This window comes from Erythranthe guttata, chromosome 2 (genome assembly GCF_056151865.1).
Source record: "Erythranthe guttata isolate IM_541 chromosome 2, IM_541, whole genome shotgun sequence".
Classification (NCBI taxonomy): Eukaryota; Viridiplantae; Streptophyta; class Magnoliopsida; order Lamiales; family Phrymaceae; genus Erythranthe; species Erythranthe guttata.
Genome location: NC_142534.1, coordinates 15056837 through 15078989, shown reverse-complemented (window position 1 = coordinate 15078989; position 22153 = coordinate 15056837). Strand labels below are relative to the sequence as shown.

The window sequence follows — 22153 nt, the reverse complement described above, 5'->3', positions numbered from 1 at the left end:
ATGGTTCGGAAAAGGCGGATGCTACTCTTTTCAGAAGTTTAGTTGGATCACTCATTTATCTTACACACACAAGACCTGATATTGCTTTTCCGGTAAGTGTTGTGTCTAGATTCATGAACGATCCAAGTTCAAATCATTATGCAGCAGTGAAACGGATACTTCGGTATCTCCAAGGAACTAAGCAGCAAGGTGTCTTGTTTAAGAAGGAGAAAGAGTGCAATTTAATTGGCTACACGGATAGCGATTGGGCAGGCGCTCTAGATGATCGCAAAAGCACATCGGGGTATATCTTTTGCCTTGGCTCAAACGTGATTTCATGGAGCTCAAGAAAGCAAAAAACAGTTGCTCTTTCATCATCCGAAGCGGAATACATTTCAGCGGTTGATGCGGCTTGTGAGGCGGTTTGGCTAAGAAGACTTCTTGCCGATTTACAACTTAAGCAAAAGGAGGCCACGGTGATCTTTTGCGACAATAAATCTGCTATATCAATGGCCAAAAATCCAGTTTTTCATGCTTGTTCCAAGCATATTGAACTACGACACCATTATATAAGAGACTTGGTTAGCAACGAAGAAGTACGTATGGAGTTCATTGGCACAAGTGACCAACCAGCTGATATCTTAACAAAAGCCATGAGTTTGGAGAAATTGGAGAAGCACAAGGCTCAGTTGAAGATTACAAATTAAGCAAGGGTGTTAAAAGTTAATTTGTAATCTTAAAAATTAATATTTTAGATTTATCTAGAATAGCACGTTTCATCTTCCATCATTAATGTGGAGAATTCTCTGGAGACTTATCTCCTTCTTAAATACTCCATGTACTAGTATTTTGGGACATCAAGAAAAATAATTAAAGAGCACCAGCTCAATTGTTCCCCAAAAAAATCCACTCTTGTTTGTTCATCTTCTTTGTCTTCTTTATCATCAATATATATTCTTCCATATCAAAGGGCAAATCCATTTTATCGATCTTCCGCTGTGCCAACATTAACCCTTCTATCGGAGCCGGCTTACGGAGAAGGCCGATTCCAATGTGATGCATGTTCGGAAAGAGGAAAGGGCTACTCCTACCATTGTCAACCTTGCGGCATTGATTTGCATGTACATTGCGCCATGTTACCGTTATCCGTCACGCATGGCTCACACGTGCACAAGCTCAACCTTACTTTTGAGTCACCTTATCCTGAGAAGAAGTTTTCGTGTGATATATGCACGAGCATTGGTTCGTGTCAATGGCTTTATACGTGCAAATCTTGTGGATTTGATGCCCATGTGAAATGTGCCACCACCGAAGATGATGCTCCACCTGCCCACACCCCGTCAAAGTCTATAGAGCCGACGAAGCGGCGACAAGAGGTCTCAGCAGCCCCTCTGACGAAAATAGGTTTTCCGGAGGCCCAAGTCTCGGTTAATGTGCCTCGTTTTGGGGCCGGCAGACAAAACAGCGGATTAACGGCAATTCGGCAAATGAAAATCAACGACAATAGAGCAAATACAGCAATGGCTCAGGGATTGATGGGATTGGTTAGAATATCTAACAGTGTCATCAGTGGTGATGGAGGTTATCAACAATCATTAATTGGAGATGGAAATGGTATTAATTTTCTTGCAGGCTTATTTGAAGGATGACTTCTCACTGTCCATGAATCTTGAAGGATTGCCCGTTCATGTACTTTGTTGTTGTTTTCGTTTTCTTTTCTTTCTTTTTTTTTTTTTGTTTTTTTTTTTTTTGGTTTTGTGAGGTGCAAAACTTGTTTTTTCTAGATTTGTTTGGATTTTGAAGACGACAAAAGATTGTGCAAATGAATCAAAACCCAAATTTAGTGGCAAATTGCAGCATATATAATACTTTGTTTCTCGTCTTCTATATATTTTTTTTTATCTATAAAAGGAGGAATTCTATTGTGGTTTCTTCCATTATTGGTGTTGAATTAGTATAAATGAATTAGTGTATATGAAAAAATGTATGTGCAACGGATGTTACACTTCATGCATATACAAGTAGCACTAATTATAATTAATGTAATTACGATGTTACACTGTTGATAGGGTGGTATCGTTCCAAAAAAAGTTCATAGTGTGTTACCGTTCCAAAAAAGAAATAAAGTTCATAGTGTTATACCGTTCCGAAAAATAAAAGAAGTTCATAATGTTATACCATTCCGAAAAAGAAAAAAGTTCATAGTGTGATATCGTTCCAAAAAAAAAAAACAAAAGTTCATAGTGTGGAGGTTTAAAGAGCTACATGCCTAATGGTTGCAACATTCCATACTTAATATTTATTCTATCATTTTTATTTTATTTTATTATTATTTTATTTAAATATTTTTAATCTTATAGAACGTTTACTATTGTTTTTTTTTTTAATCTATGGTGGTTTCTTTCATTTTTTATAGAGACAAAAATATACTTGAAGAATTCGTGAAGATTTGATGGTAGCGGCAGTGATTGGAGAGCAACACCGGGAAGCAGCCCATGGTGGAGTGCGGCGATTGGCACACTCACATATATCCGCGAGTGTGCCACATGAAAGTGCTTTTGACTAAATTTCACAGGAATCTTTTGCTAGTTTATTTATTATATGGAGGTTTTTACTATTTCAAAATTGTACAGGGATACCTTTTGCAACTTACTCATAAAAGATTGGACAAATAAATTCACGTCTCTTTGTGTTGGAAAAAAGTGAGTTTATACCCAACTTTAATAAAATAATCAAGCGGGTTCCATTTATCGAACATGGAAAATAAAATTAATATGTATTGAAGATCTACGATTCGAATAAATGAATCTAATGTAGCTAATTTCTGAAAACGGACTTTTGATAAATGAATAATATATTTCAAACAATAAGTTAGAGTAAATTACGAAAAAATCTCTCATGTTTGGGTAATTACAGTACCCCCTCAATTATGAATATTCTTACACGTCCACCCTTATAGTGTCAAATTCAACATAATCATCTAGGTTCCGTGAAATGTTCTCTAATTTGTATTTGTTTTGTGCAAAAATGCAGTTTTCGATACACCACAATCTGATATTTATAAGCTAACAAACACTTCTTATGATCTTCTTGTTTCAAAATATGGAGCTCGAATTGAGTAAAATGTGTACAAACTGAAGAATATTCTACATAATCTAGAAAGTTCCACTAAATTTGACTGCATGTGTAAGAAGATTAATAGTTAAGACTTAAGAGGGAGGATGATTATAATGGCCCAAACATGAACGATTTTTTCAAATTTGTTCTTACCTCATCGGGATGGTCGTAATTAAGGTATGTATGTGACTAATGAAGGTGTGCCAGGTTAAGAGATTCTTTACAGGCTGGGAATTGAATCAGTCACCTCTCGATCTATAATGGGCATTGACTTGCAAAATTATGAGTTGACTTGCTTTTAAATATACATTATACAGATAGATACCTCTGTATCATTTCGATTAGATTAAACGTTTCGGCTCGTAATGAGCTTCTAGTGACAAAATAAGAGCTAATAGCCACAGCCCCAGTCTTATTTCTAATTGTTGAAAAAATCATTGTGATAAAAATATTAATAAAAACCCCCTATCTTTTATTTTAAAACACACACAACCCTTTATTTAAAAATTAGTTGTTGACTTATGTGAAATGACTCTAATGTCCCTAATTAGTTTTGAATAATATTTTAATTTTAATAAAGCAAAATAAAAGAAAATTATAAATTAATATTAAAAAAAAATAGACTCTATCTTCTTCCCGTAACCAGCCCCTCATCCCAACCCAGGCAACTTTTAATACCACACCCGCTGCCGCATCACCACTTAAAATCGGTTGATTTTCCCATCCGTTTTACTCATCTTTCCAAAAAAAAAAAAAACAAAAAGAGACCAGACACCATCAAACTCAACAAATTCTGTTAAATTCTTCCTTAAAGAAACAACAAACACATTCGTCTCCTTCATAGCTTCCGCCGTTGCCCCAGGTGTCATCTTCTTTTCCATCAGCAGTGAGCTTTGTGTTATCGTGAATGGTTAATTTCAAGTTTTGTGTTATCGAGAATGGTGAAGTTGATGGTCAAAATCGAATTTTTTTCTTCCAATCTTTTATTTTGTGGTGAATCTGTAATTTTTAAAATTTCTAAAATAAAAGGGTATTTAGGTCATTTTAGGTCCAACACGCAACCCAGACGCACATACGGCGAGTGTAGTGCACGATAACATGCCAGGGGCCTTTTTTGGCTTTGACAAAACTTTTATAAGAACCTTGCTAATGTTTTTAACATAGGGGTGTTTTCGGCAATTAAATATTTTCACAGGGATAATTTTTGCAAATAACCTAACAGATTAATATATATCTTGATATAATATATTCATGGATTTCTTGTTAGCTAATTAATATTAAAGTACTAACTAGGGGTGAGAAAAAAAAACCGAGGAACCGAGGAACCGAACCGAAAACCGACAAAACCGAACCGAATTGCACCGAACCGAAGCATAAACCGCATACTCGGTTTTCAATTTTATGTGAACCGAAACTTTCGGTTCATATTCGGTTTTCCAAGTAGGAAACCGAACCGAGGAACCGAACCGACATCAATACGACGTCGTTTCATTAAATATATATTTTTTTTTTACTTCAACGAATTTCATTGATTTTTGGGCCTGTTTTGGGCCTACATTTGGGCTTGTTTTTTTATTGATTTTTTTATTTCTTAATTTTGAGTTGATTTATTGACGTTTTTGGGCTGATTTTCGGGCCCAAATGAGCCCAAAACCGAACCGAAAACCGAACCATTATTGAAACCGAATCGAGAATTTTATGAACCGAGAAGGAACCGAAACCGAACCGAAACCGACCGGAACCGAACCGCAAGGAACCGATCGGTTTGGTTTTTTGTTCTTTAGGAACCGAACACTTCGGTTCCGGTTCCGGTTTGTGCCTATAACCGAACCGAACCGAACCGTTCTCACCCCTAGTACTAACTATTTCTAATATCAAAGCTCCTAGAAGTGTTTTTGGTAAATTCGATCTCGTGCAATATCACACAAATCACAAATCGCTCAAGAAGTATGAACTAGACTAGCTAACAACGTATAATTAGTTGATACAATATAACTTGAAATTTACTAAAATCTTAAGAGATAATAGCATAAGATTTGCTTAGGTAAAATTAATAAATATTTGTTTTGGAAAATAATTAATCTGATAGTGCTGACCGGTTAGTGTGTGGATCGGTTAACACTATAATTTTTCTGTGTTGACCGGTCAACACAGTAAATCAATAACATCATTGTATTTATCGGTTAACACAGTAAAAAAGAAAAGTCAAGACCATTGACCAACGGTCAACGGAGGTATAAATTTGGGTCGAAGTTGGTTTGTTGGTGAAATTGTGGACTAATAACGATTTCACTGTAGCAGTCAAATCATATCTGAAGGAGAATGAGAGATAAATTTTAGAAGTTGAGTTGTAACAAACAGGAATTCGTTTCAAGAAAAGAATAAAAGTGAAATGAAAACCAAACCTCAAACCAAATATTGCCGATGTGTTTCACGAGCAATCTCATGATTATTGTTGTTTTGCTTTACATTCTTGGAAAAATCATCAACAACAATTATCCAAAAACATCATCCAATTAGAGTATACAATTTTCCTTGTCTCTCCAAACTCAAAATCTCAATTCCACAATTAATTAGCAAATTGAAATTAAAATAAAAAAATAGTGCAAATAAAAACATGCACCACTAATCCCAGAATCAGGCGGTAGCACAGTCCAAATGGGCGCAGCATTTACAAGCCAAACAAGAATAAATCCAACAACCCTCCGCCATCGGACCACCGCAAACGTAGCAAACAAAATCTACACCGTCGGCCATTTTCTCCTGATCAAAACCTCCCACCAAGATCAAAGGGTGCTGGTGGTCCGGCCGATTCTCGGTCTCCGGCAAAGCAGCACACTCAACGTGTAGGTCAAACTTGCAGGATCCGCAGTGGTACGTAAACCCATGGCCGGATTCGCCGCACGCGTCGCAGGTGAACTCGCGGTCGGAGTACGGCGGCGCGATGAAGAGGCTGAGGGGGTGCTTGGGGTGGCAGCGGTGGCGGATCCGGCGGGGGAGGTCGAAGCATAGGTCGTGGAGGAGAAAGTTGCATTTGGATTTTGCGCAGATGTAGGCCGAGCCGGAGATGATGTCATGCTCGCAGCCGGAGCAGATGGCGTGGTCGTCTTCGTGGACCTCGGATAGCTCCAAGGGGTGGCGGTGGCTGAAATGGCTGAATTGCTGCTTCTCTGATATTTTCGGAGGCGCTTCGGTTTCGTCGGTAGGAGGAGTACTACTTTTCATGATCATGGCCATATTTTTTTGTAGGTTTTATTTTGCAGAATGAATTATTTTGTTGTGTGGAATATATGTATGTGTGTGTTTTGTGTGTGTGTGTGTGTGTGAATTCTTTTCAATCTTTTTATAATGGAAGAAATTAGATTATTGCAGATCACGATTTGGAGGAAAATGGAAGGGAAGAATATTGCAGAGAAGAGAAGGGTCAATATTGACTTTCTATATATAATTATATATATATTTGTATATTATTATTATTTATTTTTTTGGGTTACTAAATTGAATACGGATTAGCTAAATGTTACCTTGATTTTATTATATATTTCTATAAATCAAATTTTATAGTCAATAATATAGGGATTGACAGGGTATATATTATTAGATATTGCACCTGATTATTTAAAATGCGTGAATTTGAATGATAGATCTACATATAATTACACACATCCATCTATATGTGTATTTAGTGGGTAGTTATTTAATCAAATCTATCGTTTAAATCCACATGATATAAATAACAAGGTGTTGCAATTAAATTCTTATATATTAATTAGGCAAAATAAATTTTGGACGTTACCGCGGGACTTTTCGGATCATCAATTTTTTGAATTGTTGAATTTTCAATTGATTTGATGTTTTATTTCATTTAGTTCAAATAGTTCTATAGACTACTGAGTTATCAAATATTTGTGATAATTAGATATCAAGCATAAAATTATGGGTAAATAGCACTTTACCCCATGTGGTTTCACCTTTGTGCACTTTACACCCTCACGTATCAATTTAGACACTTAAACCCGTTGTGGTTATCTATTTGTAGCAGCCGTCTAATTAACTGATGGAAAATATTAAATACTTGAAATACCATTTTATTTTTCTACTATTTGAAGGTCAAAACCATGGTTGTCAAAATCGAACGATTCACGATTTGAATCGTCCGATTCGATTCGATTCAGACTCAACTCGATTCAAATCGGTGAATAAATCGAAAAATTAAAAAAATCGTAACCAAATCGTTTAAATCGTTGGTAAATCGCCCAAATCGTGCGATTTGTACGAGTTGGGCGATTTGCTTTATATTGTTAATATATTATATATTATATATTATTAAATTATGAAGTGATTTCTAGAAGACCCACTTTCCAACCACAAAAGTTGTCTTTTGCCATTCTCCTTGATTCTCTCTTCTCTCAGCAAAATTCAAGGAAGAAAAATCATCCCACTCCCACCATCTGCCGTCAAAGCTGCTAGGATAGGCCTAGGGCTTCTTCTTGCTTTGGTCTTCAACCAAGTTAGACAGGTAATTAATTATTTTACACTTTGCACATTCTTCTAGATATATATATCTAAATTTTGTATATTATCATTATTTTGCAGATTTCTTATGGGGAAATCAAAGGGGAAGAAAAGCAAGAGCAGTGATGATCCAGGATGGAAACATTACCAAAAGATTGATGAAGGAAACATGCGAGTAAGATCATTTAGCAGGAACTAGAAAAAATGTTGAACTATGTACAAAATGTTCTGAAGAAATTCGAAATTATTTTTTAAATTATCTGGAAAGTCAAAAAACGAAAGGAGATTATGAGGATGATGGAAATTTTGTTAAAGATGATGTTGGTGAAATTCCTGGAAAAAGAAAAAGACGAACAAGTTATTAATGACATTAGCAATACTATTTTTGTATTACACTTTTTGTGGTTTTGTTGTGTTGAAAAGTCCATGTTTAAAGAAACATATGACATGGATTTTTATTATATGCAACATGATTTCTGCTGAAAAATAGTATGTTATGGATATATTAATATTAATATATTTTTTTTAAATCTTACGATTTACGATTCGATTTGATTTACGATTCACATTTTTGATAAAACGATTTTCGATTCGATTTACGATTTAACAACCATGGTCAAAACCATGACTGAACCCTTATATATATTTTGTATTTGAACCTGCAAACTCGGATTTGGCTTTGGAGAGTTGAATCGAAGCGGATAAGGAGAAATACATCCCTCAAATGAGATTTGCGAAGGGTGGTGTGCGGTGGATTTTCTGAAGGAAAGAAGAAAGAATAGGGGGCGTGTGTGTGTGTTTGCGTCGCTGGAGGATAAGGTGAAAGGTTGGGGGTGTGTGCATGCGGCAGATATTATGAAGAAAGAAAGGATTTTAATTAAATTTTAAAAAAGTTGCAATCCCTTTAGTTTCAACATTATTTTCAATTTGGTCCCTTAATTTTAAAAATTACATGTTTAGGGACTGGGTAAGTGAGATGCACTCACTTTGGGAGAGTGGGCTACACTATCCGTTAGTTTTAACAGAATTCTTAAATGGCCACTACACCTTGACAACCACTAGGGGTAAAGTGATTAAATTGATACCAGAGGGTGTGAAATGCAAAACTAGGAAACCACAGGGGTTAAGTGAAATTTACCCTAAAATCATTAAAATAAGTTAACTGGCATCCAACTTTTCCAGAACTATGAATATTCCACAATCACACCCCAAATATTTTCTTTTGTTGCATTCACCTCCTCTTAAGTGAAATAAAGGTCGGTATTAACCTCTTAGATTATAATGATTTGACAACCACACACTCTCCATCATTTATTTTTTCCCATGAAAAACTAGTTTTTTTTACTATATTTATGGGTTTAAATTGAAGGATTTAAAAAAAATTAACATTTTCTATAAAAAATCAATTCTTTGAAAGTATAAAATTAATTCCTAATTATCGATGCTATTTATTTAGTTTCATTCCATTATCAGACATCACTCAGCTTTCTAATAGCGGTTGAACATTGCTTGAGCTAAATTAAGTTCAGGTCGAGTGGTGTAAAGACCATCGTAAAGACGGTCACTGCCGAAGCGAAAGTATTTTCTTGGAGACCGTAGCATTCGGCGCATCACGACACCATAAGATGTCTAGCTAGCTAGCCCGAATGTTCGTTGTCTTACAAAAACGAACATTAGAATGGAAAATCACGAAATTTCATTTCGAATCGATCTGGACTCAATTTTTTTAAATAATTTTGATTATATTCTCCTTTTTTAATTAGATCATGAAATATATATGGGTAAATTACGGCCACCCATGAGAAAATGTCAAATTAAGAAAATCCCCTTCCTGTTTGGGTAATTACAATCAGCCCCACAACTATGAATGTTCTTACACTCTCATTGTTGCGGTATCAAATTTTGTGGAATCTTTTAGATTATATTGAATATTCTTTAGTTCGTATACATTTGAGCTCCACATTTTGAAGCAAGATGATCATACGGTATGTTTTTCGGCTTGTATACATCAGATTGTGGTGCATCAGAAACTGCATTTTTGCACAAAACGAGTACAAATTAGAGAACATTCCACGTAATCTAGAAGATTATGTTGAATTTGACACCATTAAGGTGGACATATAGCAAAACTCATGGTTGAGACGGGTATCAACAATTACCCAAACATGAGGGATTATTTCGTAATTTGACCGTATCTCATGGGTACCCAGTATGTATATATTGTTGTCATTGCTAAATGATCATAGTTCGTGGAAGATGGATGTTAATCACTTATGAAACAAATAATGATTTTAAGACATAGTCTCCAATGTCAAAACACCAATATACATTGTTACATCTCCCTTAAAACGTGGATCACTCGAGTGCAGAAAGTCTCCATTAGAACGTTGACTTAATTAAGAATTATTTCATCTACATCTCTTTTATTTTATATAAAGCAACTTATTGTGTTAGCTGTATGGAATCAATATAGTCTTGATTAGATGATATTGAATTATCTCCTGACTAATTAATTAGTTAATTAGTAGAATATATAATCAATTTATTAGATTAAATTTGAAATTGAGCAATGGCATGAAAACTCAATTTTAATAAGTTCACTGACAGTTTTACAGGTTCGCACCAATTTTTAAAAATTCACCGTCTACTACGCCATTTTCGTAAAATTTACTATTGATTAGCTATGAGTTATAAGAAATGAAACAAATATATCGCAAGATAGTCATAACAAAGTTATAAGACTATTCAAATTTAACTTTTAGCAAATCAAATTTTGAATGGAGAAACTTTAATCAAAATAAAAAGTAAGTTCATCCGCTTTGCCAGTAGTTTTTTCATACCTGAGGACGAATAGCTATTTTATACTTGAGGATTTCTAGTTAAAAATTAAAAGAAAGTATATTATGGGCTATGTAGCACGGAAACGGTAACGGCGATACTGGAAAATGGGAAAATGGTATGTTCCGAAAATGAGAATACAAGAATCTGGGGAAAATGTATAAATATTAAAAGTACAGGGGTATAAATAAACATATATTATTATCAATTATCAATTGATCATTAAATCACGTAAATAATTAGGAAATCAACAAAAAAATCTGGAAATTTATTACTCAAACGTTGTTTCTAACTTTTCAGAAATTACAAAATATCTCCGGCTGATATCCTCAAATTTCCGACACAAAACGTACCCGAAACAATAAACACGAATACGTTAAGAAGTTGAAGTTTTCGTACGTGCTATATGGATTATGAGTTTTTATGTGTATATAAAGGTTCGTGAGTCAACGTCTTCCAAAAAAAAAAAGAAAATCAATTAAATAAAAAGAAAACCAGAAATTAAACCAGTAGCATCAATCCCTTTCTTCGCACTTGATCACATTCCAAAGAAGTAATCTTGATCACTCAATTGATACACAAGTCTATCTCATATTGAGTTATTTCACTGGATTTATTCACAGCAGAAATTGCTGACTATTTCTTCGCCACTCAGAAAATCTTTTATTAGTACAAAAGAAGTCCACTCTTGTCGGTAGAACGCGTCAACTCATACCACAATTCCAATCTATTTTCTCTTCTTAAATTAACCCCATAATAATAATAATAATAATAACTCGGGTTCTCTCTGTATGTAATCAACAGTTTGAGATCTCGACCGTAAGAAAAATGGGAAGAATAACTACAGAACCACAGAAACAAACCCCAACTACAGTAACCCATTTCAGCCATCCACACCCGTTAACCCTAATCAACACTGTCCATCATCCTCAACAAGAGCAAACCCTAAATTTATCATCTTCTTGTTCTTGTTCAGGATGCAGTCTCAGCATTTCCGGGACAATATTCTACTCGTGCACAATTTGCAAAGACTTTTTCCTTCACAAGAAATGTTTCGACATGCCGAAGAAAATCACCCACCCTTTCCACAAAGACCACGCTTTAACACTCCTGCCGGTGCCGGCATACGAAGACGGCCAGTTCAAATGCGATGCCTGCGGTGAGGCCGGAAAGTGCTTCTCCTACCACTGCAAACCCTGCGGCGTTGACTTGCACGTGCTCTGCGCGGCGGTGCCGTTGACCCTCACGCACGCCTCTCATCACATGCACAAGCTGGATCTTACTTTCGAGTCGCCTTATGACACCAAGGACTTTTCCTGCGATATATGTAAGAAGCCAGGTGGGGACCACTGGCTTTACAGGTGTAGCCCGTGTGGGTTCGACGCGCACTTGAGCTGCGCCAGAGGCGCTCCGCCTGTTTCCCCGCGGTTGCATCAGCAGAACGTCCGCACGAATTTGGTGGGTTTTCAGTCTCAAACGCCGCCGCCGCAACAGTTCACGGCGTTCACTAGATCGGCTCCGGTGCCGCCGCCTCCGGTGCAGGGCCAGGGATTTGGGCCGCAGTTCGGGGGTGTACCTCCGCCTCAGATACAGAGCTTTGGGCAGCATTTTGCGGCTGCGCCCCCGCCTCCGCCTCAGATGCAGGGGTTTGGGCCGCAGTTCGGTGGTGCGCCGCAGCCTATGCAGCAGAATTTCGGACCTCCTCCGCCTATGATGAATAATCCAGCTATTGGTCTTCCTGCAGGAGGCCTGAATCATCCTCATCTTGTTGCTAACAGACAACACAGTGAATATATGGCCTCCTATAATGCGACCCTTCAGCAAATCATGGGTCAGTCGGCGGCACTGGGAGGCGGCGCTGGTGGGGTCGGAGGGGGCTATGCTGGTCGGGTAGGTGGCGTTGGAGGTGACAGTGTTCAACAGATGATGCAAATGATATCTTCCATTAATAACGGTGGCGGCCTTGGTGGTGGTGGCGGCGGCATCTCTGGTGTGATGAATGCTTTTGGTGGTGGTGGAGGTGGCGGCCTCATCCCTGGTGTAATGAATGCTATTGGTGGTGGTGGTGGTGGAGTAGGCGGCGGCCAAGACTTACTGCAGACACTAATGAACGCCGGTGGCGGGATTGGTGGAGGAGGACTAGATACGATGACGTCATTGTTGGATGGAATGGGTGGAGGAGGACTAGATACGATGGCGTCATTGTTGGGTGGTGATGGTGGTGGCGCGTTAGACATTCTTGGAAGTTTACTTGGCTGAGTAGTGTCGAGTTCGAACTGTTTATGAGAAGTTGTGCTTTTCTTCTTTTGTTGAAATAAAAAAAAAAAAAAAAAGTTGCAAACAATAACATCTCGATGAATGATGATTAAGGTCCAAATCAAGATTTATGTAAGTATGTATATTGCTATGTACTCCTTTGCATATAAGTACTGCAACTTTAATCATTGTCAATATGTCACTTTAGCTGCTGATCTATGTCCGAATTATTTGATCTATTCGCTCATAACTAATAAAAGCTATTCTCCTTCAACTAAGTCCTATTTTTGCTTCTCTTCAACAAATCAAACTATTTCCAAATTACGATCCACCACGTCCTTCCCCAATCTAACAACAAAGAAACTCAGACTATGTGATAAAATAATGCTATATAAGATAAGTATAATTGTAAAATGGAGAAAAATATGTTTATTATTTATACCTGTTTGTGTGTGTGCTAGTGTGTGTTCTTCCTTGTTAACATATGAGCCCAATAAAAATGATCTTCAGTGATATGGGCTAGTTTTTATAAATTGGCAGTCCAACTTAAGGGATTGGGTCCAAACCAACTTAAACCCACTATCCAAGTCAAACTCGATCTTGACCGTCCATTTTGAATGACTGATCCTGGACGTTCACTTTATCTATTCTTACCCTCTCTCAAACCCTAGCAGCTCATTTTAGCTGCGCCGTTCCCCTGTCCTCTTATCTCCTTCTCTCTATAGTATTTCATCCATTGTTGTTTTTTGGCGACACTGTCGTAGGTCTTGCCGGACAATGGGTGTCCTTGCCGTCGCAGCACATCTAATGTTGCGGACCGTTGAAACTTCGTGTATAAATACTGCAGTGATAGAGAGACAAGTGTGAAATTCAAACCGAGTGTTTTCACCTCCAATACTCTTCTTAGAGTGCTTGAAGATCTCTGAGTGAGGAAAACTGGGGGTTTGTGCTGAGCGTAGAGGATGAGTTGTGACTGAGTTGACTGTGCATGTGTTGGTGAGTCAACCCAGTGAGAGTTCTGGCTAGATCTAGGGTTTTGGGTGAGTGGTTGTTGCTTGGTGCTTGTTTTCGTTTTGGAGTTGCCACCAAACTTGGATCTTCTGGATTAAGGGGACTGAGGGTTTAATGATACATACTGTAGCAACAAATTCTTATCTGCGATTTAAAAAACAAGAAAAACTTGCATAAAAATAATTTATTGAATTAAAATAAAATATATGTTGACTTTGAATTTCGGAGTTGGGTCGTTGACTTGATCTTCTCCGTATTTGATTTTGAACTTGAATAACGTTTTCCGAGGGTCTTGCGACTTGAATCTCGGATCGAACGCTGAACTTTGACGGGTTTAGACATGAAGATCTTGGAGTTCTTGATGGATTTGGCCCTTCAATCTTCGATGTTGATTTGTTGAAGAACTCCCTCGATTTGATGAAGAACGCCTTGAATTTGATGAAGATTGACTTGAATATTGTAGAGAGAATTTTCTCCTACGGTTTTTCTTCTTCTTGAGTTGTCTCCTGAATTGTATATGGAGGGTCCCTATTTAAAGTGGTAGAATAAGAGTCCTACATAAAGTCTTCTTGATGACGTGGCGCGATTTGATTGGTATTTATTAATTTGATATTTATATCTTAAAACTTGAAGGAGAGGAAGCAATCCTATTGGTCTAATTAATTGATATTTATCTTCATGATTTGTCTTGCAAGACAAGATATAATTTAAGTTAGACACAATTTAATTGACTAGTTTAATTAACCAATTAATTAATTTTATGCGTCTACACATGCAGCTCTTTGCTTGAGCTAATTTTACATTCTATCTCTTCCACTCTATCTCTAACTATGAATTTATGGCTGGAACTATTGGATCTTGTACAAACATTCCTAATATATATATATATATATATATATTTTACTAAACTTCTAAAACTTAAATTAGGGGACTGAATTGTAATTTTCCAAACATATTATTGATTTAAATCTAAGTTGAAGCACACACTAACCAAACCATCACCGCCAACCTTCTGAAGTTTCAATCCGCCACCAACCTCTCCCCGCAGCAAACCAATCATCAATCACTAATCATCATAAACTCCCCAAAATCCGCCGGCAACCTTCTCTCATGAAATCAACCGCCGCAAAGCTGAAAATACATATCTCCAACAACGTCCACCGCCGGCGATCTCTTTAAACACGAAGCCATGCAACAATCACCAAATAAATCGAAAGAAAAATGGAAGTTCAAAGTTTTGAGAGACGCGCAATGGATAAGGGGGGTTTTTGCTAGTTTTAATAACACATGGACTTTTTTAGCAATCCGGGATTATAAAGGGGTGGTGTTTGCAATTTACTCATATATATATATATGAGTATATATATAAATATATATATATATATATATATATATATATATATATATATATATATATATATATATATATATATATATATATATATATATATATATATATATATATATATATATATATATATATATATTCTTAACTCTTAAGTGGAGCCACACTTGGTACAAGGTGAGATTCCCAGATTGTTTTTAATGAAAAAAGAAATAATTATTACAGAGCATGAAAACTGCAGTTGGCATTATATAATCTGGTCAATGAGGAGACTTGAGGGAAATATTTAAAAGTCGTACGTTGACATTTATATTTTCTTATATAAAGAATAGAGTTGATCTACAAAATCATATAACGTGGATGGCTCAATTAGCCTCAAGTACAGAACACAGCCGGAGCAGGTTAAGTTAATATATTGACTTATTAGCTTCAACAATTTAGGCCAATGTTTGCCCTTTTGAAGAACTATCCACTCTCTTTCAAGATCTTTTTTAATTACTTTTCAGTACAATATTACATAAATATATGCTTTTGTTCCCCCTGAAATTTTCTTCTTCTTCATATTCTTGTATAAATTTATATTTTCTTATTTGTTACGACAGTATAACATAATAGTAATACGAAAATTTATACTTTTTTTTACTATAATAAAGACAAAATGCTCCGATCCACTGCTGTAAATTTATCATTTTTACACTTTCATCCAGTAGACATCGAAATTTTGAGATAAATTGCTAATTAATAACCAAAATAAATCGGTTATTAATTAGGTCTCAAATTAAAGTCCATAATATATTTAGGCTTTAAAATATCCGGTCCATGCTGCAAATCAAGAAACCCTAGCTTGTGCCTATAAATTAAGGCATTCCGTGCATGCAAAAAACAAGACTCACAAAGACACAAATCGAGCTTTCAAGCTCACGTCTCGAGCCTCCGCCTCAGATTCATAACATATTTGAATTCGAGGTGTTCGTGATAGGAAATCATATGTTCGATTCCTCGAATTCATAACATATTTAAATTCGAGGTGTTCATGATAGGAAATCATATGTTCGATTCAAGAACAAGCTTTTAAGCCCTTGAATCAAAATCTAGAATATGAAAGAAGAATCAGGGGAATTCACGGAGATTGTAATCCGCTTTCGTTTGATAATAAATTTATTTGTTTCCTCTATTTTCTTGTCTTGTATTTATGTTTAACAAATTCGAAAAATTTGTGGTTTACACACCCATAAAAATTCAAAAAAGTGATAACGCCCTTCAAAATATTTTTTTTGTTGCACTTTGCCCCAAAACCAATTTCAGTGGGCATTGTGGAAGACATTTAAAGGGGCAACGTGCTAAAAAAATAATATATTTCAGGGATAATGTGTAACAAAAATAACATTTAAAGGGGCAATGTGCAACAAAAATACTCAATTTCGGTGAATAATTCATCACAATTTTGCTCTCGGAGCAATGTGCAACAACATTTTGAAGGGGACATACATTTTTTTCAATTTAGAGGGGGTAAAATACGAAAATCATAAATTTATAGGGAGTGACGTACAATTTGCCGTTAAAAAAAATATATTTATTTATTTTAACAAGTTTTTGGCCAAGTATTTTAACAAACTCACTAGTCGTAGCATATGCCATTCTTTTAATTAAGCCGAATTTTATGAGATTAAATTCTGAGGGGATGAGCCTATATTTAATATAAATCGGATTCCACTATTTTTTTGACATGTGGCACTTTTAAGTCTAACTCTTAATAAATCACGCTATTATAATTATGGTTAGAGGGGTTAAGGGTTCTGCTCGGGTTTTCTTTTTTCCTTTTTCTTTTTTTTTTCCAATTATTAGAATACTAATTATATTTTAATTGAAATTATCCACGTGTCAATCAACCTATGGCATCCGATTTTCTTATTAAAACAGACCATCCGGTCTAAATTTGCACCCGAATTTTATATCTGAAAAAGAATTTATCAATACAACAACACAGTATAATTTTGTGATGACATATGTTTGATAAAATTTCCATTAAATGGGGACTAGTTCGACGAGTAGACTCTGCAATAAGATAACTTCTTTGATGAATCAAAAATCCAAAAAGAAAATAAATAAATGAAAAGTGGAAAAATACATTTTCCATCCCTTTAATTTGCACTGATTTCATATTCGGTCTTTCATGTTCACGAACACATTTGGTCCCTATATTAAAAAGTTCAACACATTTTCATTAATTTTTTGTTTGTATTAACGGAATCAGTCATGAGCCCATCACTACCTTAACTGGCGAATTAATCTTAAATTGACAAAAATGATCAGAAGTGTTAAATTATTGAAACATGAAGGACCAAATGTGGTTTTTGTGAATCTGACCAAATATGAAATTGCTGCAAACGTGAGCTAGAGATGAAAACTATAGATTGTTCCAAATAAAAAGTAATATGCGCACCCTGATTTAATCAAACGACTCAAACAAAAAAAAATGTTAGACTATTTCATCATATATCTCCAAAAGTCAACTCTTTCAGTAACCTGTGTATCTGAGATCTTTAAATGTCATCGAAAATTGTACTATCTGCCACCACTCACAACTAAATGAGTTAGATCATACATCCGTGATAGCTTTCTCCTCCTAACCCCTTAACTGTGTGTTCTGTGTGTGTGTTTTAGAGAGAGATGGGAAGATTAACCACTGAACCCGAGAAAGAAACCCCAACTACAACAATAATTACCCATTTCAGCCATCCACACCCATTGAAGCTTATCAGTATTGATCATCAACAACAACAGCAAACCCTAATATCTTCTTCTTGTTTAGGATGCGATCTCAATCTTTCTGGAACAATCTACTCATGCACAATCTGCAAAGACTTTTTCCTTCACAAGAAATGTTTCGACATGCCGAAGAAAATCACACATCCTTTCCACAAGGACCACACTCTAACCCTCCTTCCAAAACCGGCCTACTCCACCGGCGTATTCAACTGCGACGCCTGCTTCGAAACGGGCAAGGGTTTCTCGTACAGCTGCGAACCGTGCGAAATCGATCTCCACATACTCTGCGCAAGCATGCCCTTGTCCGTCACAAACACCACCTGCCACCCGCACAAGCTCGACCTCTCTTTCGGATCACCTTACGAGACGAAAAATTTTACCTGCGACGTGTGCAAGAAAATCGGTGGGGACCACTGGCTCTACAGGTGCGGCGCGTGCGAGTTTGATGCTCACTTGAAATGCGCGAGAAGTCGTAATTACAATCGCTCGGCCAGTTTCCACGGTGGTAGTACGACCACTAGATCGGTTCATGTGCCTCAGCCTCAGCCGCCGCATGTGCAGCAGAGTTTCGCGCATCACCCTAGTTATTATCAGTACCATAATATGAACCCTCATGCTGTACATGCCGGTTATCCTGCCGGTGGATCGGTGGCGGCGGTTGACACACATAACCAAATGCTCCTTCAGGCCATTCAACAAATGATTCAAGACAATCAGGCCATGACGCAGGCGATTCATTCAGGCGGACTTGGTGGTGGTGTTGGTGGGGGTGCCAGGGGAGTACAACAGCTGACGCGATTGATGTCTCGACTTAATAATATTGGCGGCGTACCTGGCGGCACAGGAGATACTTTACAGATGCTAATGAACGGCGGCGGTGGTGGAGATATTTTTCAGTCATTGTTGGTTGGTAATGGACTTGATTTTCTTGGAGGGGGTGGCTTGGACTTTCTTGGAGGGGGTGGCTTGGACTTTCTTGGTGGGGGTGACTCGGACTCTCTTGGTGGGGGTGACTCGGACTTTCTTGGTGGGGGTGACTCGGACTTTGGAGGGGGTGGCTTCGACTTTTTCTGAGTATATATCCCCACAAATTATAAGCATCAAAGAAAAATGATATATATATATATATATATATATATATATATATATATATATATATATATATATATATATATATATATATATATATATATATATATATATATATATACTAGTGTGAATTGAATTTTGATTTTATGTTCTTTGTTTGGTGGAGTGTGAGAGAAAATAAGAAGGTATGCAAATCATATCTTGATTTAGGCCAAAGGCCTGTTCTTGGTTGAAGTGATTCTTGTTTAATTGATTTAATTTAATTTGTGTTGATTAACCTTTCGCACTTTGCATGTAATAAGTGCTGCTTGTGTTTCTCTTTTATTTGATGTTATCAGATACTACATTTCGGTTTTTTCAATTTAGCTGCAGAGTATATATGATTTTTTCTTCTTCGTAATAGGATACAAACATTTGCATGTTAAATAAATGCATAAATTGAGTCTAAAAATTCTTCTACGAAAGAAATCAGCTTGTGGTTTCATCGTAAAAGAGAATATATTTACTTCTCTTTGTGTATTTTGTTTTAATAAAATTTTCGTCTGTGAAAGCACATTCACAAGTTATGTATTTGTGGATAAAGATTTAAATCTAGTGTTGTTTAATTTCCGTTGCAAAACAAACATTTCTTTATTTAAGCGCTCATAAGTTTTAGAAAAGTCCTCTTCTTCCTTAAGTTAGGGACTGATTTGTAATTTTCCAAAAATACACTGAACATAGCTGACCGCCGCTCTCCTTCCGGCAAACACTTTCTCTCCGGCCTCACCTCCCTCCATATCCTCAGCCTCCGCTTCGCCCCACCACTCCAACATTTTCTCCGACGAAATTCAGTTCGAATTGGAGCTAAGTTCAAGCTCATTATTCTTCTGCAAAACCCATCAACGACCCGTGAAAATCCAAGAATATATCTGCCCCCATCGAAAACAGAGCTTTTTAGAGAAAATCCACGAAAAAAAAACTATTTTTTTACATTTTTTTGCGTCTTCTCAGGCGTCTCCCGATAGTAGCCCACCATTATACAAGGTACCTGATGCCTCCGGATGACCTCCCCATTGTTTTTCTGCTTTTTATCGTCTTCTCTGACGATGGCGGCGATTAGGGCTTTGGCGGTGGTGGCGATTAGAGCTTTGGCTGGAGTTTAGTAATTTTGCTAGGCTTGCTAAGATTCTAGAATTTGCAAAAGAAGAATCGGCTAGTGTGGAACTGGCAAGGGGATGTTGGCGGTGGAGGGGACGAGAAGAGCGGATGAGGCAGGTGGTGGAAGAAAGGGGCGGTGGCAACGGCGGCGTGAACATGTGATTGCCGGAGGTGGTGTTGTGAGTTAGGTCGTGGTGGTGATTGTAATGGGGAACAAGATTTTTGGGGAAGATATGTTCTTTCTTTCTGTTTGGAGGCGGCGACTTGACGAGGTGATTGCTGGTGGTGGCGGTGGGAGTTTACCGGTGATCGTGGCAATTCCAATGGGCCGGGGAAGAAGAATGTGTTTTCTTTTTCCTTTTTCTTTTCCATAAAAAAATGTGTTTTTTTCCCTTTATTTAAGAAATTATAAAAATTGCAATTTGATCCTAAGTATTGGAATAATCATATTTAAATCCAATTCAATTTTATGTATGGGAAAATTACAATCCAATCCCCTAATTTAAGTTTCAGAAGTTTAGTAACATTGCAATTTGACCTCTGATGATGCTAAAAATAGATCATCTTAAGTAGTTGAGATCGAGGGAGCTGGGAGAGTAAAGTGGATCACTGCTCACGTGCTAGATGGCCCTGAGATACCTGCGAACAAAGAACACGTGAACTAAGCCGGAGGTTGATCCGGCGGAAACCCCTCCGACGCTCAAGTCAGACGTGCGGATAGTCGGTAATTGTAGAGAGAATTCGAATAGAAGAATTGATTGAACTATAATAGCGTACCTTCATTAAACGAACTTAAGTTGTATTTATACTCTATTGATTGGGCCGAGATCAATTTATCGGGCTCAACCTTATTCGGATGTGATTGGACTTCCGTAGAAATAACTATTAAATTGGGCATGTGGCCCAGTAAATATGGGTCTATTGGGCTGGACCAATAGACATATCATTAAGCCCCCCACTCTCGAATTGATGTGGGAGCGAATTGGAGAGAGTAACCAGATCGTGTCGAGAGTAGACAAGTATCTCGATCTTCTTGTTTGTGTCGTGGACGTAAGGAAGGTGATTGGATCGAGTTCCGGTAAAAATTTGCACCGGAGAAAGAAATCGCATGTTCCGATAGTACGCGATTAGGGTTATCCGGAGATATTGTGACGGAGCCCGATGTGGAAGGTTGAGCCAGGAGAGAGAAGAGAGAGAGAGAGGAGATTGGTGGGGCGGGTCGGGGTGGGGCTGGTAGGGGTAGGGAGGAGAGAGAAAAAGAGGGATAGGGAGGAGAGAGAAAGAGAGAAGGAGAGGGGTAGGTGAAGTGAGGCCCATATATATGGGTTGGGGGGAGAGGGGAAGAGAGAGAAAGAGAGAAAGGAGAGTGGTAGGGTGGGGTGGGGTGGGCGCGCGTTGCGCGGGGGGGGAGGGGGGTTGGGGTAATTTTTTTTTTTTTTTTTTTTTCTTTTTCTTCTTTTGCTTCTTTCTTCTTTCTTTCTTCTTCTTCTAATTATTCTTCTTTTTTCTTTTCTTCTTTTTTCTTCTTCTTTTTTCTTCTTCTTGTTTTTCTTGTTTTTTGTTCTTCATCTTCTTTTTTCTTCTTCTTTTTCTTGTTTTTTTTTTTTTTCTTTTTATGGCACGTGGCCCAAGGTGCGTGGAATTGTAGGTTCTTCATTTTGTCTTCATATTTTGAGTAGATGGGTTTGCCCATTACTATTTCATTTGACGTTTATTTTGTATGACGTTGTCATTGGTTTGACGCGTTGCTTATATGTGTTTACATTTAGCATTGTGCGTGATGTACTTGATGAGGGGATCAGACTCTCAAGATTTTTTGATGGGGATCGTGCCCCTTGTTAGACCTCATGGGTCGTAAATATGTTAGGACCGTGGCCACGTTTTAAATGTAGAACCCAATAAAGACAGATAGAGAAGTTTATAAAATCAAGCTGGCCAGACTATATAGATCATTATAAAATCTCTAAGTGTTCCCAGGGTTAGTGTTGACTTGAGATAATAATTATGTAGTTGTTGAGTGATAACACCGAGTGTAAGGGAAATAATTTGTTTTATTCATTGCTTGAAAATGTGAAGGTTACAAGCCTACTTGAGGCA

At 37.1% G+C, this 22153-nt stretch overlaps 2 protein-coding genes and 1 long non-coding RNA gene across 4 annotated transcripts; 2 read left to right on the top strand and 1 right to left on the bottom strand.

Moving 5' to 3' along the window:
* Positions 1-5464: 5464 nt before the first annotated feature.
* LOC105969468 (protein VACUOLELESS GAMETOPHYTES) lies at positions 5465-6523 on the bottom strand. Its single transcript, XM_012994220.2, has one exon. It carries the CDS (start codon positions 6331-6333, stop codon positions 5734-5736), a length of 600 nt encoding a protein of 199 aa, XP_012849674.2. The 5' UTR covers positions 6334-6523; the 3' UTR covers positions 5465-5733.
* Positions 6524-7436: 913 nt separating this feature from the next.
* On the top strand, positions 7437-8072 carry LOC148772435 (uncharacterized). The gene is made up of 2 exons (XR_016030111.1): positions 7437-7615; positions 7693-8072. It is a non-coding gene; the product is annotated as an uncharacterized LOC148772435 (long non-coding RNA).
* Positions 8073-11034: 2962 nt separating this feature from the next.
* Positions 11035-12980, top strand: LOC105969419 (uncharacterized). 2 transcript variants are annotated; one of them, XM_088812563.1, is made up of 2 exons: positions 11101-12469; positions 12524-12980. In XM_088812563.1, the coding sequence occupies exons 1-2, from the start codon at positions 11278-11280 to the stop codon at positions 12706-12708; spliced, it is 1377 nt and encodes a 458-aa protein (XP_088668689.1). In that variant the 5' UTR covers positions 11101-11277; the 3' UTR covers positions 12709-12980. The 2 variants fall into 2 exon arrangements, with proteins under 2 accessions (XP_012849627.2, XP_088668689.1); XM_012994173.2 differs by having other exon boundaries at positions 11035-12980.
* The last annotated feature ends 9173 nt before the right edge of the window (positions 12981-22153 follow it).

Bases quoted from the DNA above. Each gene is read 5' to 3' on its own strand.
- LOC105969468 (XM_012994220.2), bottom strand. From the start codon at position 6,333: ATGGCCATGATCATGAAAAGTAGTACTCCTCCTACCGACGAAACCGAA.
- LOC105969419 (XM_012994173.2), top strand. From the start codon at position 11,278: ATGGGAAGAATAACTACAGAACCACAGAAACAAACCCCAACTACAGTA.